At 35.0% G+C, this 19,019-nt stretch overlaps 5 protein-coding genes across 5 annotated transcripts; 3 read left to right on the forward strand and 2 right to left on the reverse strand.

The window, feature by feature from the left end:
- Positions 1-1,348: 1,348 nt before the first annotated feature.
- LOC124921608 (protein trichome birefringence-like 19) lies at positions 1,349-2,462 on the forward strand. The gene has a single exon (XM_047462281.1). The coding sequence runs from the start codon at positions 1,349-1,351 to the stop codon at positions 2,435-2,437; it is 1,089 nt and encodes a 362-aa protein (XP_047318237.1). The 3' UTR covers positions 2,438-2,462.
- Positions 2,463-3,772: 1,310 nt separating this feature from the next.
- LOC124920935 (protein trichome birefringence-like 20) lies at positions 3,773-4,541 on the forward strand. Its single transcript, XM_047461523.1, has one exon. It carries the CDS (start codon positions 3,792-3,794, stop codon positions 4,539-4,541), a length of 750 nt encoding a protein of 249 aa, XP_047317479.1. The 5' UTR covers positions 3,773-3,791.
- Positions 4,542-4,555: 14 nt separating this feature from the next.
- LOC124920944 (protein trichome birefringence-like 19) lies at positions 4,556-5,537 on the forward strand (the record flags this gene model as incomplete). The annotated part of the gene is made up of 1 exon (XM_047461534.1): positions 4,556-5,537. A coding segment is annotated over one exon (786 nt), but the record flags the coding sequence as incomplete, so codon positions are not given.
- Positions 5,538-6,728: 1,191 nt separating this feature from the next.
- LOC124919664 lies at positions 6,729-9,402 on the reverse strand. Its single transcript, XM_047459970.1, has 6 exons — positions 9,058-9,402; positions 8,343-8,465; positions 7,751-7,930; positions 7,586-7,667; positions 7,233-7,297; positions 6,729-7,140 (listed from the first exon to the last, which is right to left on the reverse strand). The coding sequence occupies exons 1-6, from the start codon at positions 9,340-9,342 to the stop codon at positions 6,835-6,837; spliced, it is 1,041 nt and encodes a 346-aa protein (XP_047315926.1). The 5' UTR covers positions 9,343-9,402; the 3' UTR covers positions 6,729-6,834.
- Positions 9,403-12,004: 2,602 nt separating this feature from the next.
- Positions 12,005-18,457, reverse strand: LOC124920949 (probable histone acetyltransferase HAC-like 1). The gene is made up of 11 exons (XM_047461541.1): positions 18,284-18,457; positions 14,847-15,115; positions 14,541-14,751; positions 14,167-14,466; positions 13,754-14,086; positions 13,506-13,640; positions 13,216-13,419; positions 13,002-13,144; positions 12,644-12,935; positions 12,415-12,554; positions 12,005-12,311 (listed from the first exon to the last, which is right to left on the reverse strand). The coding sequence occupies exons 1-11, from the start codon at positions 18,455-18,457 to the stop codon at positions 12,005-12,007; spliced, it is 2,508 nt and encodes an 835-aa protein (XP_047317497.1).
- Between the last annotated feature and the right edge of the window lie 562 nt (positions 18,458-19,019).

Genomic DNA, 19,019 nt, shown 5'->3' on the forward strand with positions numbered 1-19,019 from the left:
TTTTCTTATAATTTAATTAGCGTGTAATAAATTATATAATAACAACCAATATTGTAATTATAAATTTGCTGTCAAATAACCTGAAATAGAATTATTATTACAATGTTAATAATGATAAAAATCTAACTAGTAATAAATTTTTGTTATACTATTGAAGTAGTAGTTTTTACCTTATTATTATAGGTATAGTTTTATTAAGTTAATTTACTTATTATATGACAGGTAGATTATAAAGTAAATATTGAGGAGAATTTGCTTGAATTATATATGTATATATATAATAGGTAGATTGATTATAAAGTAAATACTGAGGAGGAGAATTGCTTGAAATTATATATAAGGATTAAGGAGGATCTCAACCCTTGGTTGTTGTTATTGTTTGATGGTCCGTACTAGGCGCTTCATGCCTTGTTCTCATTCTTACAGTTTCATTTCATTCTCTATCTTCACTCTCAAACCGGCCCCTGCTTTGTTCTGTTTTTGTTTGTTCTTCTGCAATCTCGTACTACTACTAACTAGCTAACTAATAACTGGTTACTAATTAATTAATTCATTCATTTCAATGAATAACCAGCAATCACCACCACCACCACCTTCAAGCAGAAAGATCAAACTCAGCTCCAGAAAGATTGTCCCTTTGATAGCTCTTTCGCTTTTTCTCATAGCCATCATCCCTGTTTACTACCCTTTCCTCAACAATATTTACTCTCCAAAAGCTTCCGACGATTCTCAATCCTCCTCGTCTATTTCCCTCATCTCCAATCCTCAACAATATGCCCCGTTAATCCAACTCCAGCTAATCGATAAAGAGAGTATTAATGGTGCTGCTGCCACTGCTGATAATGATCGGGATCAATTAAGCCCGGCTGCTGCTGCTGCTGCCGCCGAGAAAGATGATCAGGACAACGTTAATGTCGTAGAAGTCGAAGAGAAGGCAGTACTACCGATACAGGGTGAGTTAGAAACAGTAAATCGTGACGAGGAGGCGGCTGCAGCACCCATAAATAATAATATTAAGACTGATGATGTTGACGTCGTGGTCAAGGATGATCAAAAGGAAAGGCCCAGTAGTAAGAGCACAGGAAGACGGAGTCGGAGAAACAGGGGAGGCGGGCGGAAAAGGAAGAAGGGTGCGGCCAAGAACAGAGATCGGCGGTCAACCGGGAGGAGGACGGATGTATCGAAGGTGATGAGAAAAAAGGATGTGGAGGAGGAAGATGGGTCGAGGATTATTAACGAGGTGATGAGAAAAAAGGAGGAGGAGGAAGGGTCGACGGTAACGGAGGCGGCGGTGAGGATTAAGGAGGAGGAGGAGGAGGCGGCGGTGAAGATGGACAAGAAGGCGGAGATGAGAAAGGAGGAGGCGTGCGATATATCTTTGGGGGAATGGGTGTCTAATCCGGATGGGCCTTACTATACAAATGCATCGTGTTCAACAATTCAAGAACATCAGAATTGCATGAAATTTGGGAGGCCGGACACGGGCTTTCTCAAATGGAGGTGGAAACCGCAAGGGTGCGACCTCCCCATTTTTGATCCACTTCAGTTTTTGGAGATCATGTCAGGGAAGAAGATGGCCTTCGTTGGGGATTCTGTATCAAGGAATCACATGCAGTCTTTGATCTGCCTCTTATCTACGGTGGAAGAGGCTGTAGATGTATCAGAAATACCATACTGGTCTCAGTTCAAGCGATACGAGTTTAGAAAATACAAGTTGAGCATCGCCATCTTCTGGTCCCCGTACCTGGTTCGGACCAGCCAAGAAGACCCAGCCGATAAGAATTCCGAGAGCCGGCCCTTCAACCTCTTCCTTGACGAGCCTGACCCCAAATGGACACAAGAGATTCCAGGCTTCGACTACCTTATCATCTCCGCCGGCCACTGGTTCTTCCGCCCCACCATGTTCTACATTCAAGGCCGACTAGCCGGCTGCCTCTACTGCCCCCAATCCAATATCACCCACCTGACCTCCTACTTCAGCTACCGCCGGGCGTTTCGTACAGCCTTTCGGGCCATCATCCAGCAGGCAAATTTTACTGGAATAACCTTTCTGAGGAGTTTTGCGCCATCCCATTTTGAAAACGGGTATTGGGACAAGGGTGGGGATTGTGTGAGGCAGAGGCCATACAGGGCTGAGGAAACTCGGTTGGAGGGGTATAATATGGAGCATTATAGGATCCAGTTAGAGGAGCTGAAGATAGCTCAACGGATGGGTCGGGGGAGAGGCTTGAAATTCAGGATGATGGATGTGACCCGGGCCATGTTGATGAGACCTGATGGGCATCCAAGCAAATACGGGCACTGGCCAAAGCCAAATGTGACATTGATCAGTGACTGTGTCCATTGGTGCTTGCCTGGTCCTGTCGATTCTTGGAATGATTTTCTCATCGAACTGTTGAGAAGAGAAGAAGAATTAGGTAGAGTTCAATCCATTTAATTGCAGGCATCAAACATATATATATATATATTATTATATAGAGACTAGAGAGAGTTACTTAGAAAGAAGAAAGGGAACACCTTGTGCTTGTAAAATGCATGCAGCATACAAGTAGTAAGTTGTTAAACTTGCAGTTGCTTCACTCACTCATCCAGTGAAGAAGAAGACCAAGATAATGAATGTAATATGCTAAGATCGATATAAACAACAATGGATTGGCTGGTGCTCCTCGGTGAGAACAACTTTTCAAGCAAGAAAAGCGAATTGGACATGATAAAGAGGATCCAAGCATTTTTCCTCCAAAAGTTCGCTTGCATGGCATAGGAAATGGATGGGAGACATGATAGGAATCTATTTAACTTAAAATGTATTAAATTTTAAAGATTCATTTGACTAGTGAAGAATGATAACGAGATTCCGCAACATAAATCCAATTGTTCACTTTCCAGAAGCATGAATGAATGAATGGATCGATCCTGAATATGAACTAAGAAATTGAGCAGCAGCGTACGAGTACCTGTTCTCGAGTGAGTGTTCAAGTACTGGAGGCTGGAGCGCCAAAGCAGCGTTAATGGAAGGATGCAATGGAGGAGATAAGTCTTAGCCGGAGATCTTGGATCGAACGTACGGGTGAGGGCGGAAGCTTTCCTTCCAATTCATGCTAGTACTGTTGTTGCTCTGGAGTGAAAATCATCGTTGTTGTTGTTGTTTCCTTGTCCTCCTCCTCCACCAACTACATCAGCGGTCACATCTCTTTCTCTCTCTCTTCATCTCTCCTAGACTCGCGGGGCGCGGCGGCGGCCGTGTATATAATCAATCAATCAATCGGCCATTAATCCGGCCGGGTGTAGAGTATGTTGTTATAAAGTTTAATAAAAATATACCTGTTTTTCTAGAACAATTATACAACGTGGTTGACACTACTACTTGAGATGATGCATTAATATATATATATATATATATATATATATATATATATATATATATATATATACTCTAATACATATGTTGAAGTAAATAAACAAATATATATGTTTCTTGGTTTTCAAGTTTCTTCACTTTCTAACTAATAACGTGAACGTGCAGGGGTGGTGTCTACACCTTATAGTCAACTCCTGATAATTAATTGGTCATTAATTGGCATGATTTCAATCAGCTTAATTAATTTGGAAAATCTTTAAATCTAGATTAGATTAGATTAGATAGATTGATCCCTGTTGTATATAACGATGAAATGAAAGGTGTTAATTTCTCGAGATCCCTCTTCTCCTTCTCCTTCTCCTCCTCCTCCTCTTCCGATCCATATCCATTCCCCAAATGCCATTGCTAGCTAGCAAGCTAGCTAACTGCATTAATGAATAAGCAGCAATCATTATTAACCTTCAGAAAGATGAAAGGCAGCAGCTCCCGAAAGATTGTCCCTTTGATGGCCCTTTCTTGGCTTTTCATCATTGCAATCATCATCCCTGTCTACTACTACCTTTTCCACAACATCAATTACTCTTCAAAACCAGAAGCAGAAGCAGCAGCTTATCATTCTAATTCTCAAATATCTATTAACTCCCTCCTCTTCAATCCCCACCACCACCACCACCATGGCAACAGCAGCAGCTCCATAATTAATAAGACTACTACCCCAGCCTCCTCTAGTGCTTCATCAATCCAATTGGACAACATTATTAATAACAATAATAATAATGGTGATCAGGAGGAATCAATAGGTCACAATATCACGGCTGCTGCATCCAAGAACGGGCAGGCGATGACAAAGGAGAAGGAGTCGTGCGATCTATCTATGGGGGAATGGGTGCCTAATCCGGAAGGGCCTTATTATACAAACACAACCTGCTCAGCAATTCAAGAGCATCAGAATTGCATGAGATTTGGGAGGCCGGACACAGACTTTCAGAAATGGAGGTGGAAACCGGAAGGGTGCGAGCTGCCCATTTTTGATCCACTTGAGTTTTTGGAGATGATGAGAGGGAAGAAGCTCGCATTCGTAGGAGATTCTGTCGCTAGGAATCACATGCAGTCTTTGATCTGTCTCTTATCTAGGGTCGGTGGTTCTGGTGGTCACTACTCACTATATTTTTACTACAATTAATTAACAAATAATAATATAATCATTTGTTTCAGGTGGAAGAGGCTATTGATGTGTCAGAAACACCGTCTTCATCGTACTGGTCTCAATTCAGGCGATACGAGTACAGAAAACACAACTTCACCATGGCCATATTCTGGTCCCCTTACCTGGTGCGGACCACCCAACTACAGGAACCACCCTTCAACCTCTTCCTTGACGAGCCTGACCCCAACTGGACACAGCAGATTTCCGGCTTCGACTATGTTATCATCTCCGCCGGCCACTGGTTCTCCCGCCCCAGCATCTTCTACATACAAAACCAACTAGCCGGCTGCCTCTACTGCCCCCAATCCAATATCACCCACCACACCACCAGCTTCAGTTACCGTCATGCATTTCGTACAGCTTTTCGGGCCATTGTCCAGCAGACAAATTTTACTGGAATCACCTTTCTCAGGAGCTTTGCGCCATCACATTTTGAAAACGGGTATTGGGACCAGGGTGGTGATTGTGTGAGGCAGAGGCCCTACAGGCCTCAGGAGACTCAGTCGGACGACTACACTATGGAGCTTTATCAGATCCAGTTAGAGCAGCTGAAGATAGCACAACGGGAGGGTAGGGGGAGAGCCTTGAAATTCAGGATGATGGATGTGACCCGGGCCATGTTGATGAGACCTGACGGCCATCCGAGCAAATACGGCCACTTGCCAAACGCAAATGTCGTCTTGTACAATGACTGCGTCCATTGGTGCTTGCCTGGTCCTGTTGATTCTTGGAATGACTTTTTGATCCAACTATTGAGAAGAGAAAAGGCTAGCTAGAGATATCAATCCATTTCATAATAGACTTCATCAAATTAGCTAGTGCAATTCTTTCCTTTTCTCTCATGGTATACACACACATATCTAGCTAGTTACTTGAAAGGTATACAAACACACACACAGTTGTATTTGTCAATTGAACTTGCAGTTGCCTGCTCCTAAATTTATTTCCATATTGATCCAACAGTTGTCAATCGTCAGTCAAAATCATATTGGTGTATCAAGCACAACCCATATGATCCCACTATCTAATAACTATATATTACTTTGGTCTAATCAATTTCGCTTAATCAAGTAAAGTTTCCACTCTAGGACAAAACCATAAAGAATCACTTAATCTCCTCTATAAGGTACATGATGACATTATTATTAATTAAATCGGAACTGGGATTCTTCCACTATTACTCTCACATGAAGACAAATGCTAGCTGTTGAGCTCCCTCCTCTTCTTCGGCCAAAGAGCACCCTTTCCGGCGATAACTAGTGCAAGGTCCCCTTCTCTCCGGTCCTAACCTTTAGCTTGTCATGACAATAATGTCTCTCTATTATCTACATGTACAATTCCTTCCATCTTTCCTCATCGGTCCCTTACAAGATCAGTCTAGCTAATGTGACACTGAGGATTAATCCTTCTGGGACCAATGAATCATTAATATGAGCTACCAGAAGAACAAAATCAATTCATTAATTATCCTTACTGGCACATAACAGTTCAGAATTCTATGTTGGACGGATACTCCAAAAAAAAAAAATTGGAGTATCGGAAACAATACGGAAAAAGAAGTATCGTTGACTTTTTATGGAGATGACCAATCCGATATGGATACGGCTTAGATACGTTTTGGGTAATTTTTAAAAAATAAAAATTTTAAGAGGACTTAAATGTTTAAGATAAACTAACCCTAAACTAATATTTCCTCCTCGGCTAAAGCCTCCCTCATCTTAATTTGTCTTTCAGATGTGCTTTTTAGATAAACAAGATTTCTTAGGGGGACTGGATTCAATATGCTATTATAAGGGTATCATATCTGCAACATGATGAACTTCATCAAAGAGTTGTTGACAGCATATATAATGGTCCGGACAGCCTTCAGAATTCTCACCAGCACGTTATGAGAATTGGGCTTGGATTAATGGAGGAGACGACTGTACTAGGATAAGTCCTTATAACAAGAAAGTGAAGAAGCTGGACTGGTTCTACTTCAAGTTTTACAAGATCCAGATGGAGGATATCAAAACAGCAGAAAAGAGAAGGAGGAGAATGAATGGGTTGAAGTTTAAGATTTTGGATACTAATGCAGCTATGGCACCAAGAATAAATAAATCAATACTTACGTTACATATATTTAAAGAAGTAACTCAATTCATTATTCACAGGACCACGTAATAAGGACAACTGTAGATTTGAAAAGACAAAAACTTAATGATACATTTCAACACATCATATACGGGTATGTGAGATTAAAGACCAGTAGGAATACTAAGAAACAACATTAGAATGATAACTTGATGAAGACCAAGATATGTAATGCTAAGATATAAACAACAAAAGCCGACCTGAGTAGCATAATCCTCTCTTGGCTCTCAGTGCGGCCTCCAGTGTGATAGGGAAGTCTTTGGTAAGGATCAATATTATAATCACTTGCAAATGGCCCCTTGTCTGAGTTGCTCCTTCCGAAACGATTCCGGGCCGTATTTACATCTATAGTGCTAGTTTCAAGTCTTCTCCATAGTCCATTTACTCGCTCCAGTTCCACCTCCTTCATATGGATCTCACTGACTAGCCCCTCTGCTTGCGCCTGGAAGGAGGTAACTTAATGATATACATACAAAGAAAATTTCCAAACATGCACAATTTGTATGATACAAGGGAGCAAGTTAGATAATAAACCTGTTTTGCAGCTAATTGTTCCATCAGGCTGTGCAATTGTTTGTCCAAATTTTTTTCTCGTTGAGCTGAAGGAAATGGAAAATATGTTTAAATAATTGAGTACATCAATAATTAGATATTCTAATGGTAACAAGAATTAAGGAGCGTATATCCCTCTCAATTGTACATTAATGACAATTAAACAGTCTGTTATCATGACCAAGCAATGAGGGAGAGTGGAGATATTTCACAAGAATATCATCTTCATAAGATAAGCTTCTCTTTATGAGACATATGTAAGGACTTTGAGGTTACTCAAAAACAAAAGTAAGGAAAAAAATGGGCTCTCTAGTTCAAGCTAATTTCTGAAGTACCTGGAGAGGGCTGTTTCATTGCATGTTCTTGAACCTTTGCCCACCTTTTCTCTAAATCTTGCACCATCCCTTCAAGTGAAAACTGAGAGAAATAAAATATTCAACTATGTTACCATGATGGAACAATAAGAAATTGAATGTACGGATGACATCTATAAAACAAACCAATTCTTTTCTCTTGTTCTCTAGCTTCTCTAGCAGGTCAGATTTTGACATTTCAGCGTCATCTTGATCTTCTGCTTTGGTAGTGGAATCATACAACAATTCACCAGATTGACTAGCATTGAATGCAGCTAATGCACTTTCTAGCTCTCCTACAAGGCTTTTCTCAATCAAGTCCAACTCCTGCAAACAATTTTTTTTTTTTTTTTGAGCTGTTACTAAATTTCAATGCAAATGAGCACAAAAGGGAATAAAAGAGGAAATATTAAAAATATATATCAGCATCGTCTGGAGATGAACTCCAGTTCCAATTGACTGTTCATGCATTCAATTAAGTGGGATATGGCCCAATTATTTAGTTGTTAATAGCTTTGAATGGCAAACATAATTACCACAATTCTGTGAAATGGGCAGTTTGATGCACGGTCCCATGAACAACCTCAAGAAGAAAATATCAGTTGAAAATAAGTTGATGATTCATGTACAGCAAAGAAAGGAAAAAACTTCCAAGAAAGAATGGTTCAAGACAAAATACATTTCATATAGACAGATATCATGAGAGATGCATTATGCATGCAAGGAAGTAGCTACATACCTGTAACCTACTCTGAAGGCTCTCGGCTTCGTGCAGCTTTTCCCCAATCTTATTCTCACAATCCAATATTGCCTTTTCATAAGCAGTATTTTCTTTTTGCAATGTAACTTCTCTTATTTGTGCCTTGGAAGGAAATGTTAGCAATAAGAAGGTCAGATCTATAGCAACTTAGCTGGATTTGTAACCTCAATGGCATTTATGCTATGATGTTCAAGACATGTGTAGTTCCCTCAGCTCCCTTGATGTTTCTCATGCTTGGGATGTCAAGCATATTTTACTTTTCTCAATTTCAGTTAGCATTCACTAGACTAAAGAGTCTGATATTTCTCGATTTCATTGTCAAAGAATGAAAAGGAAGAAGCTTCTATCAAATCCCCTCTTTCTAAAAAAAATGTATAAAAAAAGGTTGCCAGAGGGACGGCACTTGAAACTATCGGAGGCATCTAAAAGGTTAAACTGGCAAGGATGGCCTGCGAATGATATTGATAAAAAAAATCCTCCTCACAATGAAGGCAAATTAAAAAAATAAAAATGACATTCCCAGCTAAGAGAGTCAGAATTCAATGCTAATAGATTTGAACTCGTGAAGAATAACGATTCCACAGCTTAAATCCAAGTATCGAAGGGTTATTCCTCTCCTAATAAGCTCCAAATCACTTTCCCGAAGCATGAATGAATCGATCCTGAATAGGAATTAAGAAATTGAGCGGCGTACCTGTTCTCTTGTGGCAGAGTGAGCGTTCAACTGGAGCGCCAAAGCAGCATTGGAAGCAATGGAGTGAGCGTGGAGGTGAGGGAGGCGTTGGGAGATATCTTGAGGTGGAAGTCTTAGCCGGAGATCTTGGATCGAACGGGTGAGGGCGGAAGCTTTCCGATCCAACTCTCGCACGTACTGCTGTTGCTCCGGAGTGATAACCAGTGGGATTGAACTGTCGCCCTCGTCGTTGCTGTGCCCTCCGCCACCAACTACATCGGCGGCCCATGCCAGCAATCCCGACATATCTCGGACCCTCTTCTTGTCTCCCAGACCAGACTCGCCGGGCAGCCGTATAATAGCTTTATATTTTTTCTTGGATAATTTATTTATTTATTCGGCTTACCAAGTATTTTACTTTATTATAAACTAGCATGGATTCATTTAATACAGTTTATTTTCCTACTTATTCCGCTTATTATTTTTGTATTATGCACTTCAGCTTTCAATTTATTTATTTTTTTAAAAAGATTAATAAATATTAAAAATAATAAAAAATTATTACTCAATAAGTTATCGAGTTTGTAAGGGCTCGATAAAACGATTAACTCTCTGACTGACTCTACTGACTTTTCAAAATAAATCTCAGAAAGCGTCATAATAATAACATTATGAATGATACGTATCGGACGACTATAACCATTGAAAGTTCGACGATTTTTCTCAAAATAGTTAGTTCACAAAAAAAATAATTAGAATTTTAACCCAAATATATAAGTTTGTCATATTAGCTACATCAATTAATTATAGACTTGAAAATCACCCAATGAATCTCAGTAGTACTTCACAAAAGACCTCAGATACTAGTCACCCTCGACAATACAAAAATAAGTGAGTTGTCGATTCAACCAACTCATGACACATACTACAATATTTTTTTATGCACATATCATCCGTAAAATTCCACCGTAAATAACGCTCCATCCAAAGAACGAGATTTTTGGATGAAATTTTTGACTCTCAAAGTTTCTCCCAACAAAAATTATATAAAATTATCTTAGTGAACAATTTGTAGCAATGCTCTACATTAAAATTATTCATGTCTTGTTAACGTCTTGTTAAGACGGGGACATTTGTTTGCGTCCTACAAAAAGTAAAACTCTATTATGGGACGAAGTCCATAATGTTTAATTTACTTCTATATCTATTTCGGCTAGCGAAGCTAATAGACTAGTGATCAAACATGTCATTAACTATGTCATTTCTCATTATACCGTCGTAGCTAGACTTTTGACACTACATCAAATGTCGTCCCCAAAACTGATTGTAGAATCATCCACACAATTAATCTAGATTGTTCATAAAAAATTCCACATAAAATAAATTCTCCTCTAAATGCTACAACCCGCTAGATAACTAGATATTTGGGTAAATCAATCAGACGAAGACTATTCGACTCCGTTGCAAATATATTACACCATTTTAATATAAAAGCCTTATTGAAGGAAATAAGATTTCGAATATCTAGACATTCTTGATCTTTAAAACATTTAACCTTATCTCAACAATTAGATGACAAAACAATGAGTTAGAAGATCCCCATAGAAATTTACACATTATTATCTCAATTTTTACCGCCACACTCTTGGGGAGAATGAATAAATACAACTTGCATATAACTCAACGATAGATCATTTAGCTTATTCAGCTGACAATGTTGATAAGTTTTTTGATGAAGAAGAGCTTGAGTGGAAAGTATACGGGAGGGGTAGAATCTCATGTACATAGGGCCACACTTTAGTCTTTAATTCTAGAACCTCCTTCATGAGAAATTTGTTTTCATTCATCGTCATATTATGTGTTGAGAATTCTACTTGGATATTCTCGTTGACATCATAATTGGCTTAGAAACCACTAATTACTCATTTGACGCATAATGAATAAAATTGGTGATTCGAGAACATTAATTTCTAATAGGATTGACTTGGATTATATCGTTTACATGTGACCATCATTTATTTTCTACCTCGTCAATAGTTTCTTTCTCGAACAACAAATTTGAAATAGGACGAGAGTTGATTAACTCAGCTCTTGATATACCACCACTTGTTACTCTCCCTTTTTTCGACATTTGGGAAGACATCGCAACTCAAGGGGTGTGAAGACGGATACTCTATCTCAGTCTCACGAGAAACTATTGACTAATTTAATCCAGCTTCATCCGGCTCAACCACCCTCCCGACCATATCAAATCCCCCTGAAATTTTCATCTCAACAACTAGCCTTTCAAAATCTGCAAGGCTAGACATACGGATTCGATCGACATAAAATGGCCAAAAACAAAATAAACGTAATGAAATAAGTGTAAAATATTTTGATAAATTGCCAAAATATTAAAGTTAGAGACCGTTTCTAACGGGCACGTGAAATATATGCCCTTTTTTCATGTGTAACTAAGTACTAAATCCCTAAGGAATCTCTTTTTCGAAGGCGTTATTGTTTAACACGCCAAAATATTTTTTGGCTAAATTGTTGGAAATAATTAGGCGACGACTCTTAGGTCACAAACATGTTTTAATCAATGTCCTTATTTGATTTAATTTAATTATTTCAAAATATTTGAAGAGAGATTTATATTTTATATTTATTTCTAAAATTCGAAAACCACATTTTTAAGGGATTTTTAAGAGCGAACATTTTAAACGTGAACATATATATATTGTCATTATATATTACTACCAATTTCTTAAACAATCTAAGTTTTATTCAAATAAACTTATATCAAAACAGTGAGTTTATGCTACTATTCAATATAATTAAAGATACAAGTAATAAAAAAAAATATATGTAAATAACACAATATATACTGAAAACCCAAAGACGGAAAAAACCACGGACAAAGTCCATAGAAGATTACAAAGAATATTGATAGGGTTCATTGGAGTCTAGCTAAAAGTTTGGATAAGAGTTATTGATGTTCAATTTGCCGTTGAGGATTGTGAAGATGGTAGAGGATCATCATTGAGGAATGCTTAGCTCGACGTAATGTATCGAATTGATAATGTTTCTGTTGACAGAAGTTCAAAAATGTCTGTCTATTCTGGAAATAATTATTATTTTCTATGGTAACATCGTTATGCTCTTCTTCTTCTTCTTCTTCGGTATCAACGGGCAAATCTTCTTCTTCTCCGCCATTAACCTCTAAAAATATATGTGTCTCCCCATGGATGTCTATATGTCTTTTAGTGGCGGGATATGACGTGTCATCGTGGCATCTGAAAGACAACATAATAGTAATAATAATTAGTAATTAAATTAATTAATTAGGTATTGAATTAAGACAAAAAGTTTGTTGAAATTAAACAAATAACTTCTTACTTTCCACAAAGGTAAAAGTTTTTGCATTGATTGCACGCCCATCTTTTTCCATTAAGTATCGTTTCGTTGCAGTTCATGCAAGCAAAGTGCAGGTCGACTACAATAAAGTTTTCTTTCCAAGGTAAGATAGTTTCGCCGAGCTGTGATAGCATGCATGCAGAAGAATTCATTAATTAATTAATTAATATGAAATTAATTAAGATGAGAAGATGTACTCGTAATGTTTTACTTTTTGCATAATGAGGATGTCTTTGGTTGAATTAGATGGATGATCTGCAGTGTGACCCATTGATCTAGAGATTCTTTTCAACGGTGCAGATCTTCCATTTCCATTTCCATTTTCCAAATTTTTCATTAAGTCCACGGCAGATCTCGACCAAAAGTCACCATCAAAACACGGCAGACGGGCAGCAGTTATCTTCAGATTTTGGTCTCTTTTAAGTACAAAGAAACGGTCATATAAGGTTGTGCATTGCACTGCTATATTCTCTTCCATTGCTTTCCTTAGCATTAATTTGTACCTGCAAATTAAATTAAATTAAAGATTAGATTAATTAATTAATTTGATTATAAGTACTTATAATTACCAGGCGCGGAGTTTATGAGGTTTTGGTGTTTTCTGATCTTCTGGATGACAATAGAGAATATAATCTTCTCCCTTTGTAGGTGGGCAGGCCCATATATAGCAAGTTGCAAAGCCTCGTTTCTTGCAATAATCTAGATAGCCAATCTGAAACCCAGAAATAAGTGTAATTAATTAATTAACAACATGCTAATTAATTAAGCTAATTAATTAATTACCAGTATTTCATGATAAACAAGGGTACGAAGAGGGTCGCCAGAAACGGTTCTAATATTGTCGGGTCTGAAGTACTTGACAGAATCAATGTAAGAGATGTAAACACTTCGTTTGTTTGGTAAACCACATTCTGAACCAAACTCCTGTACGTACATTACAAACACACAAACATCTATCCCGTCCATTTGCTGGAATAACAGAATCACCTATAAAAACCAACATTATATTATCAATATAAAATATGTCAATCAAGATTATAATTCAAATCCAAATTGTTTTTAATTTAATTTACCTTTGACTTGTAAGGAAATTCTGTTGGGTAACTTCCATAATTACCATTAAATATATCCAGAAATGGTTGTGCTACTTTAACTAATTTGTTGTCATTTAATACGACTCTAATAGTAAGATCATTTACTCCAGGCACCTATAAAATATTAAATTAAATTAAATTAAATTGGTTTTATTACTCATATCATATCATATATATAGAGAGAGCATTAACTAAGTAACAAATTATGTACGTAGCTAGGTACCTACCTCATTGACATTCTTTTGTTGAGCACGTGCCCTGTCTTTCCTTTCTTTCTTAAGACTTTTAAAAAGTCTCTTTTCCATGTGGTTACTGAGAAAGGTGGTTGGCAAATCCTTAGCTGCATACATAGCCGCGGGGGCGGCAGCAGCAGTACTACTACTCTTTCGCAAAGCCACACCACCTTCTCCGACTCCGAATCCGACTCCGAGCTCCATTCTCTTAATTAAGAGACATCGTGGACAAGCATACGGTGCTTTTCCCTTACAATCTTTTAATTCTTTATTGTAAAGGGCACAAATTTGATGTTGCCAACGCTCACAATTGTCGCATTGTACCCACTGCAAATTAATAAATTAATTAATTAAAGATCATCATGTTAATTAATTATATAAAACTATTAAACTTAATTGGGGCTTACATCTTCTTCGTCTTCTGGAGCATTCTTTGACTTTCTTAGCTCTGCTTTGGGAATGGAATACCCAAGATATCGGATCTTAACTCCATGTGATCCCTTAACACAGCCATTACAAATCCAATGATTTGGTTCTTTTTTATCATATATCCAATAAAGTGAATTTGTCTTTATACGGGCACTGCACGATGAACAATAAATTGGTATAGATGCAAACATTTGTTTGTCTAATTTGCCACACATCTGACATCCATTCTTAGCAAGATCCGGTACTGTCATCATGCTCTCATCCATGTCCTTGTTAATCTATATATATTATAAGTTCATGCATGAAGAACAATCAGAAACAATAAATAAAATAAATAATTAATATTTAATACCTGGCCGACTGCATTCTCTATGAGACTTGATAGATGTTCCTTTATTTGTTTTACGGTGAAGAAGTCAATTAAAGACACACTTAGAAGAGGCTGATCCATTTGTGGAGCAATTAAATCCCAATTATTTGCTGCTAATTCTGATTCATGTTTTGCTAGTACTCGACTGCTAAGGCATTTCAACTTATTACTCTTTAGATTCATAAATGTAAATCTGCTTATCAAAAACAGAAAGTAATTAGTAATTGTGAAATACATTGAACTAAAATGAAGATGAATTATATATATATAAAAGAAACTTGAAAATACCTAGCCTTCTTCTGATCCTTTTTGTCATCTTTAAGAATTCTTTGGGATATCTTTGTGTTGGTCGACCCAGGTGTAGAAGAAGGACCTTCTTCTTCTTCTTTTTCTTCTTCTTCTTCAGAAGGTGTATCATATTTCTGTATTTTATTAGACCCATGGAATGTAACCGTTGAAGACTCTCCTAGTTGTCTTTTAAAGCCAGTTGATACCCTTAGACTGCAACCTTCATTTGCTGCATCATGTTCATGTGGCTGTGGGTGTTCTTCACCTTCCTATACATATACATAATATGTGTTATAATATAAAAGCATGTAACTATTTGTGTAGATATTAATAGAATGTGGACCTAACAACAATCATATATAATAATTATCCATAAAATCAAAATGAACTTTGAATTAATTATTCATATGTTGCACATTAAAATACATTATCAATAAAACAAAATGAACTTTGAATTAATTATTTATATGTTGTACATTAAAGTACATAAATATCCTTCATTTTTTTTAAAAATAATCTATATTTATTAATAAAAGAATGGTGAGATTACACAACTACATAAAAACGATGTGCATACCAACATAAACATGATATTAGAGAAAAACATGAGTTGAAAACGTACCTTAACATTAGTATATATTTTCAATTCAACATTACTAGTTTGTTGCATATGATTCTCATAACTAGACCTGTATAGAGGAGTTTTATGTTACCTAAATAATGCTAAACTAAAATAAATAACAATTGAAAACAAACTTGTGCCCTTACATGTGGTTTTCATTGACAATAATAATATTATTTTTATTGTTAGCTCTTCTTGATGAGTTATTATTTTGTCCAAGTTGTTGTTGGTACGCATCATTTTGATCCATTCTCGTGTTTTAAAACTACAACAAAAAATCAAAATATACAAATTATCAAAAACATGTGGAAACCTTTTTTTTAGTTAACTAACTGTCAAAATTTTGTCAATTTTTAAATTTGTTTTCAAGATAATATATATTTTTTAAATAAAAAAAATATAATAAATTTTTTAGCTCTAAATTTGAGCAGAATTACAACTAAAATCCTAAAAAAATGGAACTTCAAAATTTTCCTGAAATCTTATCAAAAATAAATAAATTCCAATTCCTATAATTTTTAGAATTAAAACCCCTCCAAAATTTGTGTACCTAAATATATAATTTCATTGTAAATTATATTATTAATATTTATTTCCTTAGAATAATAACTATTTTTTATTCTTAAGGAATGATATTAAACTACTTGAAATGATATTAAACTACTTGTTGTGAGATTGTAGCTAAAATCAATAGAAATGAGATGAAAATAATTTTACTTTGGTTCTTGAGTGACTTACAAATCTTGTTAATGGTAACAAAAAGGTCAATTTTTTTTATAAAAAAAAAACTAATAATCTGGATAAAAAATAAATCAGGATATTTAGTTTTCTACTCTTTCATGATTTTCTTCTTCTTTGTAGGGTCATTTATTTATAAATATAAAAGATTTTTATATACAAATAATTTGTAACAAATATTATTTTTCTAAGATTTTTTTTTTTTGAAAAATGTCAATGTATATTAAAAATTAAGCTTAACAAAAACTAAGCATAAGAAAAAACAAAAATAAAAAACAATACTTTTTATTTTGATTCACAAGTTTCTACGTACCTTTTTTCTTGGTAGAGTTCAAGGTTGAGTCAAGAGTAATAAAAAACCGACCAAGAAATCAAATCTTAGTAAGCATTAAATAAATATTTAATGAAAGATGAATGTTTATGAATAATGATAGGGAGTAAGAGTGGTTAACGATGGAAGAACAAGATTGATAAGAATGTTTATGAATAAGGACATAAAGTAAGAGTTATTAATGAAAGAAAAACAAGGTTTTTAGAAGAAGAAGGTTTAAGACCGGGTCTATGAATATGAAAGAGAAGGAAATAAGAAGAGAGAAAGAATAACAAAAGAAATAGTAATTATGAATATGAAGTTAGTTTATACTTTATACCACCAGAAGAATAGCATGTTATTAAGTCACTAATGTCCATAAAAGGGATAGGAGACTTAGCCAATGATATAATCAGTAAAATCATAAGTAGTTTAAATTAAGATAAATATTTTAATTAATCATTTGTAAATCATTAATTGTTTTAAAATAAGATAATTGTATATTTTTTTTATTAAGCATTATCTTATTCATATTGTATATATGGTAATGGTTAAAATACTAATTGAGTAGGTGAATATTTATTATATTAAAAAAATGTTAATTTAAAAAAATTTGAACAAAATTAATAGTTTTAAAACTCCAAAAATATTGGGATGATGTGTAATTTATTATAAAAGTGGTTGGTTCAAATAAAGGAATGAAAATGAGAATGAAAATGTGATTGGTTCAAATAAAGGAATGAGAATGAGAATGAAAATGTGATTGATAGATGTGTAAAATGAAAAAAAAAATGTAGTATTTAGTTAATAATATTTTATTTGTACAGTAATTAATTTTTATATTTAATTTTTATATAATTATAATTTAATATATTTATAAATTTTATTAATTTTATTTATTCTCTTCCTACTATTACTCAATTAAAAAATATATAGATTAATTAGAAATAATTAATCAAAGTAAAAAAATTATTAATAAATTTTATGTTTAATATTTTATTCTCTTTATATATATATATATATATATATATATATATATATATATATATATATATTTATTAATTAATAATGTAATTTGGTTTGTTTATATTAAAGTTTTTAACATGTTTATTATTTGAATTTGATAATTATTAATTTATGTTAATATATTATTTTATTTTATTTTGATATAAAAAAAATTATTGTCTTATACTAAAATTAATTAAATAATGAAAAATGAAATGAGGAATGAAAAGAGAATTATACGGAGAAGAGAGACTTTAATGTGTTTTATGATTCCCCAAATTTTGAGGGATTTGATTATTCCCGTTTACATATTTAATTTGCAGTAAAAAACCACATATCAAACACTCCCTTGTAGTAGATTTCTTATTTTGGGATTATGTCCTCCCATTATTTATTTGGCTCAATTACCATTTGAGGTTCGAAACTTGAGTCGTTTTGACCATACGAGGCTCTAACTTTGATTTGAGCCATATGAGGCTCGAACTATCAAACTTTTGGCCATTTGAGGCTTTTTACTAAATGTCTGTCTGCTTCGTTAATTTTATTTGATATGACATTTTTTTCAGATTTTTTTTTTATAGTTGGCATTTTTTTTTTAAATGATACAGGTGTAAAAAAATAAATTTACACGCATCCCTCTTTTCATCTCCTCTTCTCGCCGACTAACCATGTTGAGTCATTTCTTTTATGAATTTGAAGAATGATTATGAGATAGAAATGTAAGAAATGAGGTAAAAACTTTGTCATCAAGCAGAATGTTACAGCAGTGACTCCGAACAAGCAAATTGCTCTGATTCCATTTAAGCTCCGTTTCCATATGTTCAATCCTCCAAATCCAATATCGTTATCATCGTCTTTTGCCTTGTCGTGATAATCGTCGATGACTTTTACACCGTTGTTCTTATCATTTTTCATCTCAAACTGGAAGGAATCCATATCAATATGTGGTTACGGAGACCAACTTCTATATAGTCTATTTTCATTTCAAAAAAATCATTTCCCTCGTTATCTTCTTGAAGGAAATTTGAGAAATTATATATCATGTTCGGATTCGAATTTTGGCGCTTCCACCATCTGATCAAAGACGATCTTTCTCGCTGAATATGAAGACGACTCGATTTGAACTAGGAGATGAATTACCTATTTTGGCGGTCCGGTAACCTCCCTCGCATCGGAAAACTTGTGCGATGATTTCAGAGACGAACAGGATTAAGCAAGTCACTACACAAATTATTTCTAAATCGGTCGAGAATAGGTTTGGGCGAGAAGAATGAGAAGATAAAGAGAGAGGGTGCTTCTAAATTTTTTTTCTTTTTTACACATATTTTTTTAAAAATAATAACTGTAGCTTAAATTAAAAAAGAAAATGAAATGTTAAATAAAATTAACGGAATAGACAGACGTAAGTAAAAAAGCCCCAAAGGGCCATAAGTTTGATAGTTGGAGCCTCATATGGCTCAAATCAAAGTTGGCGTCCCATATAGTAAAAATGCTCAAA

Source organism: Impatiens glandulifera, chromosome 1, assembly GCF_907164915.1.
Source record: "Impatiens glandulifera chromosome 1, dImpGla2.1, whole genome shotgun sequence".
NCBI lineage: Eukaryota > Viridiplantae > Streptophyta > Magnoliopsida > Ericales > Balsaminaceae > Impatiens > Impatiens glandulifera.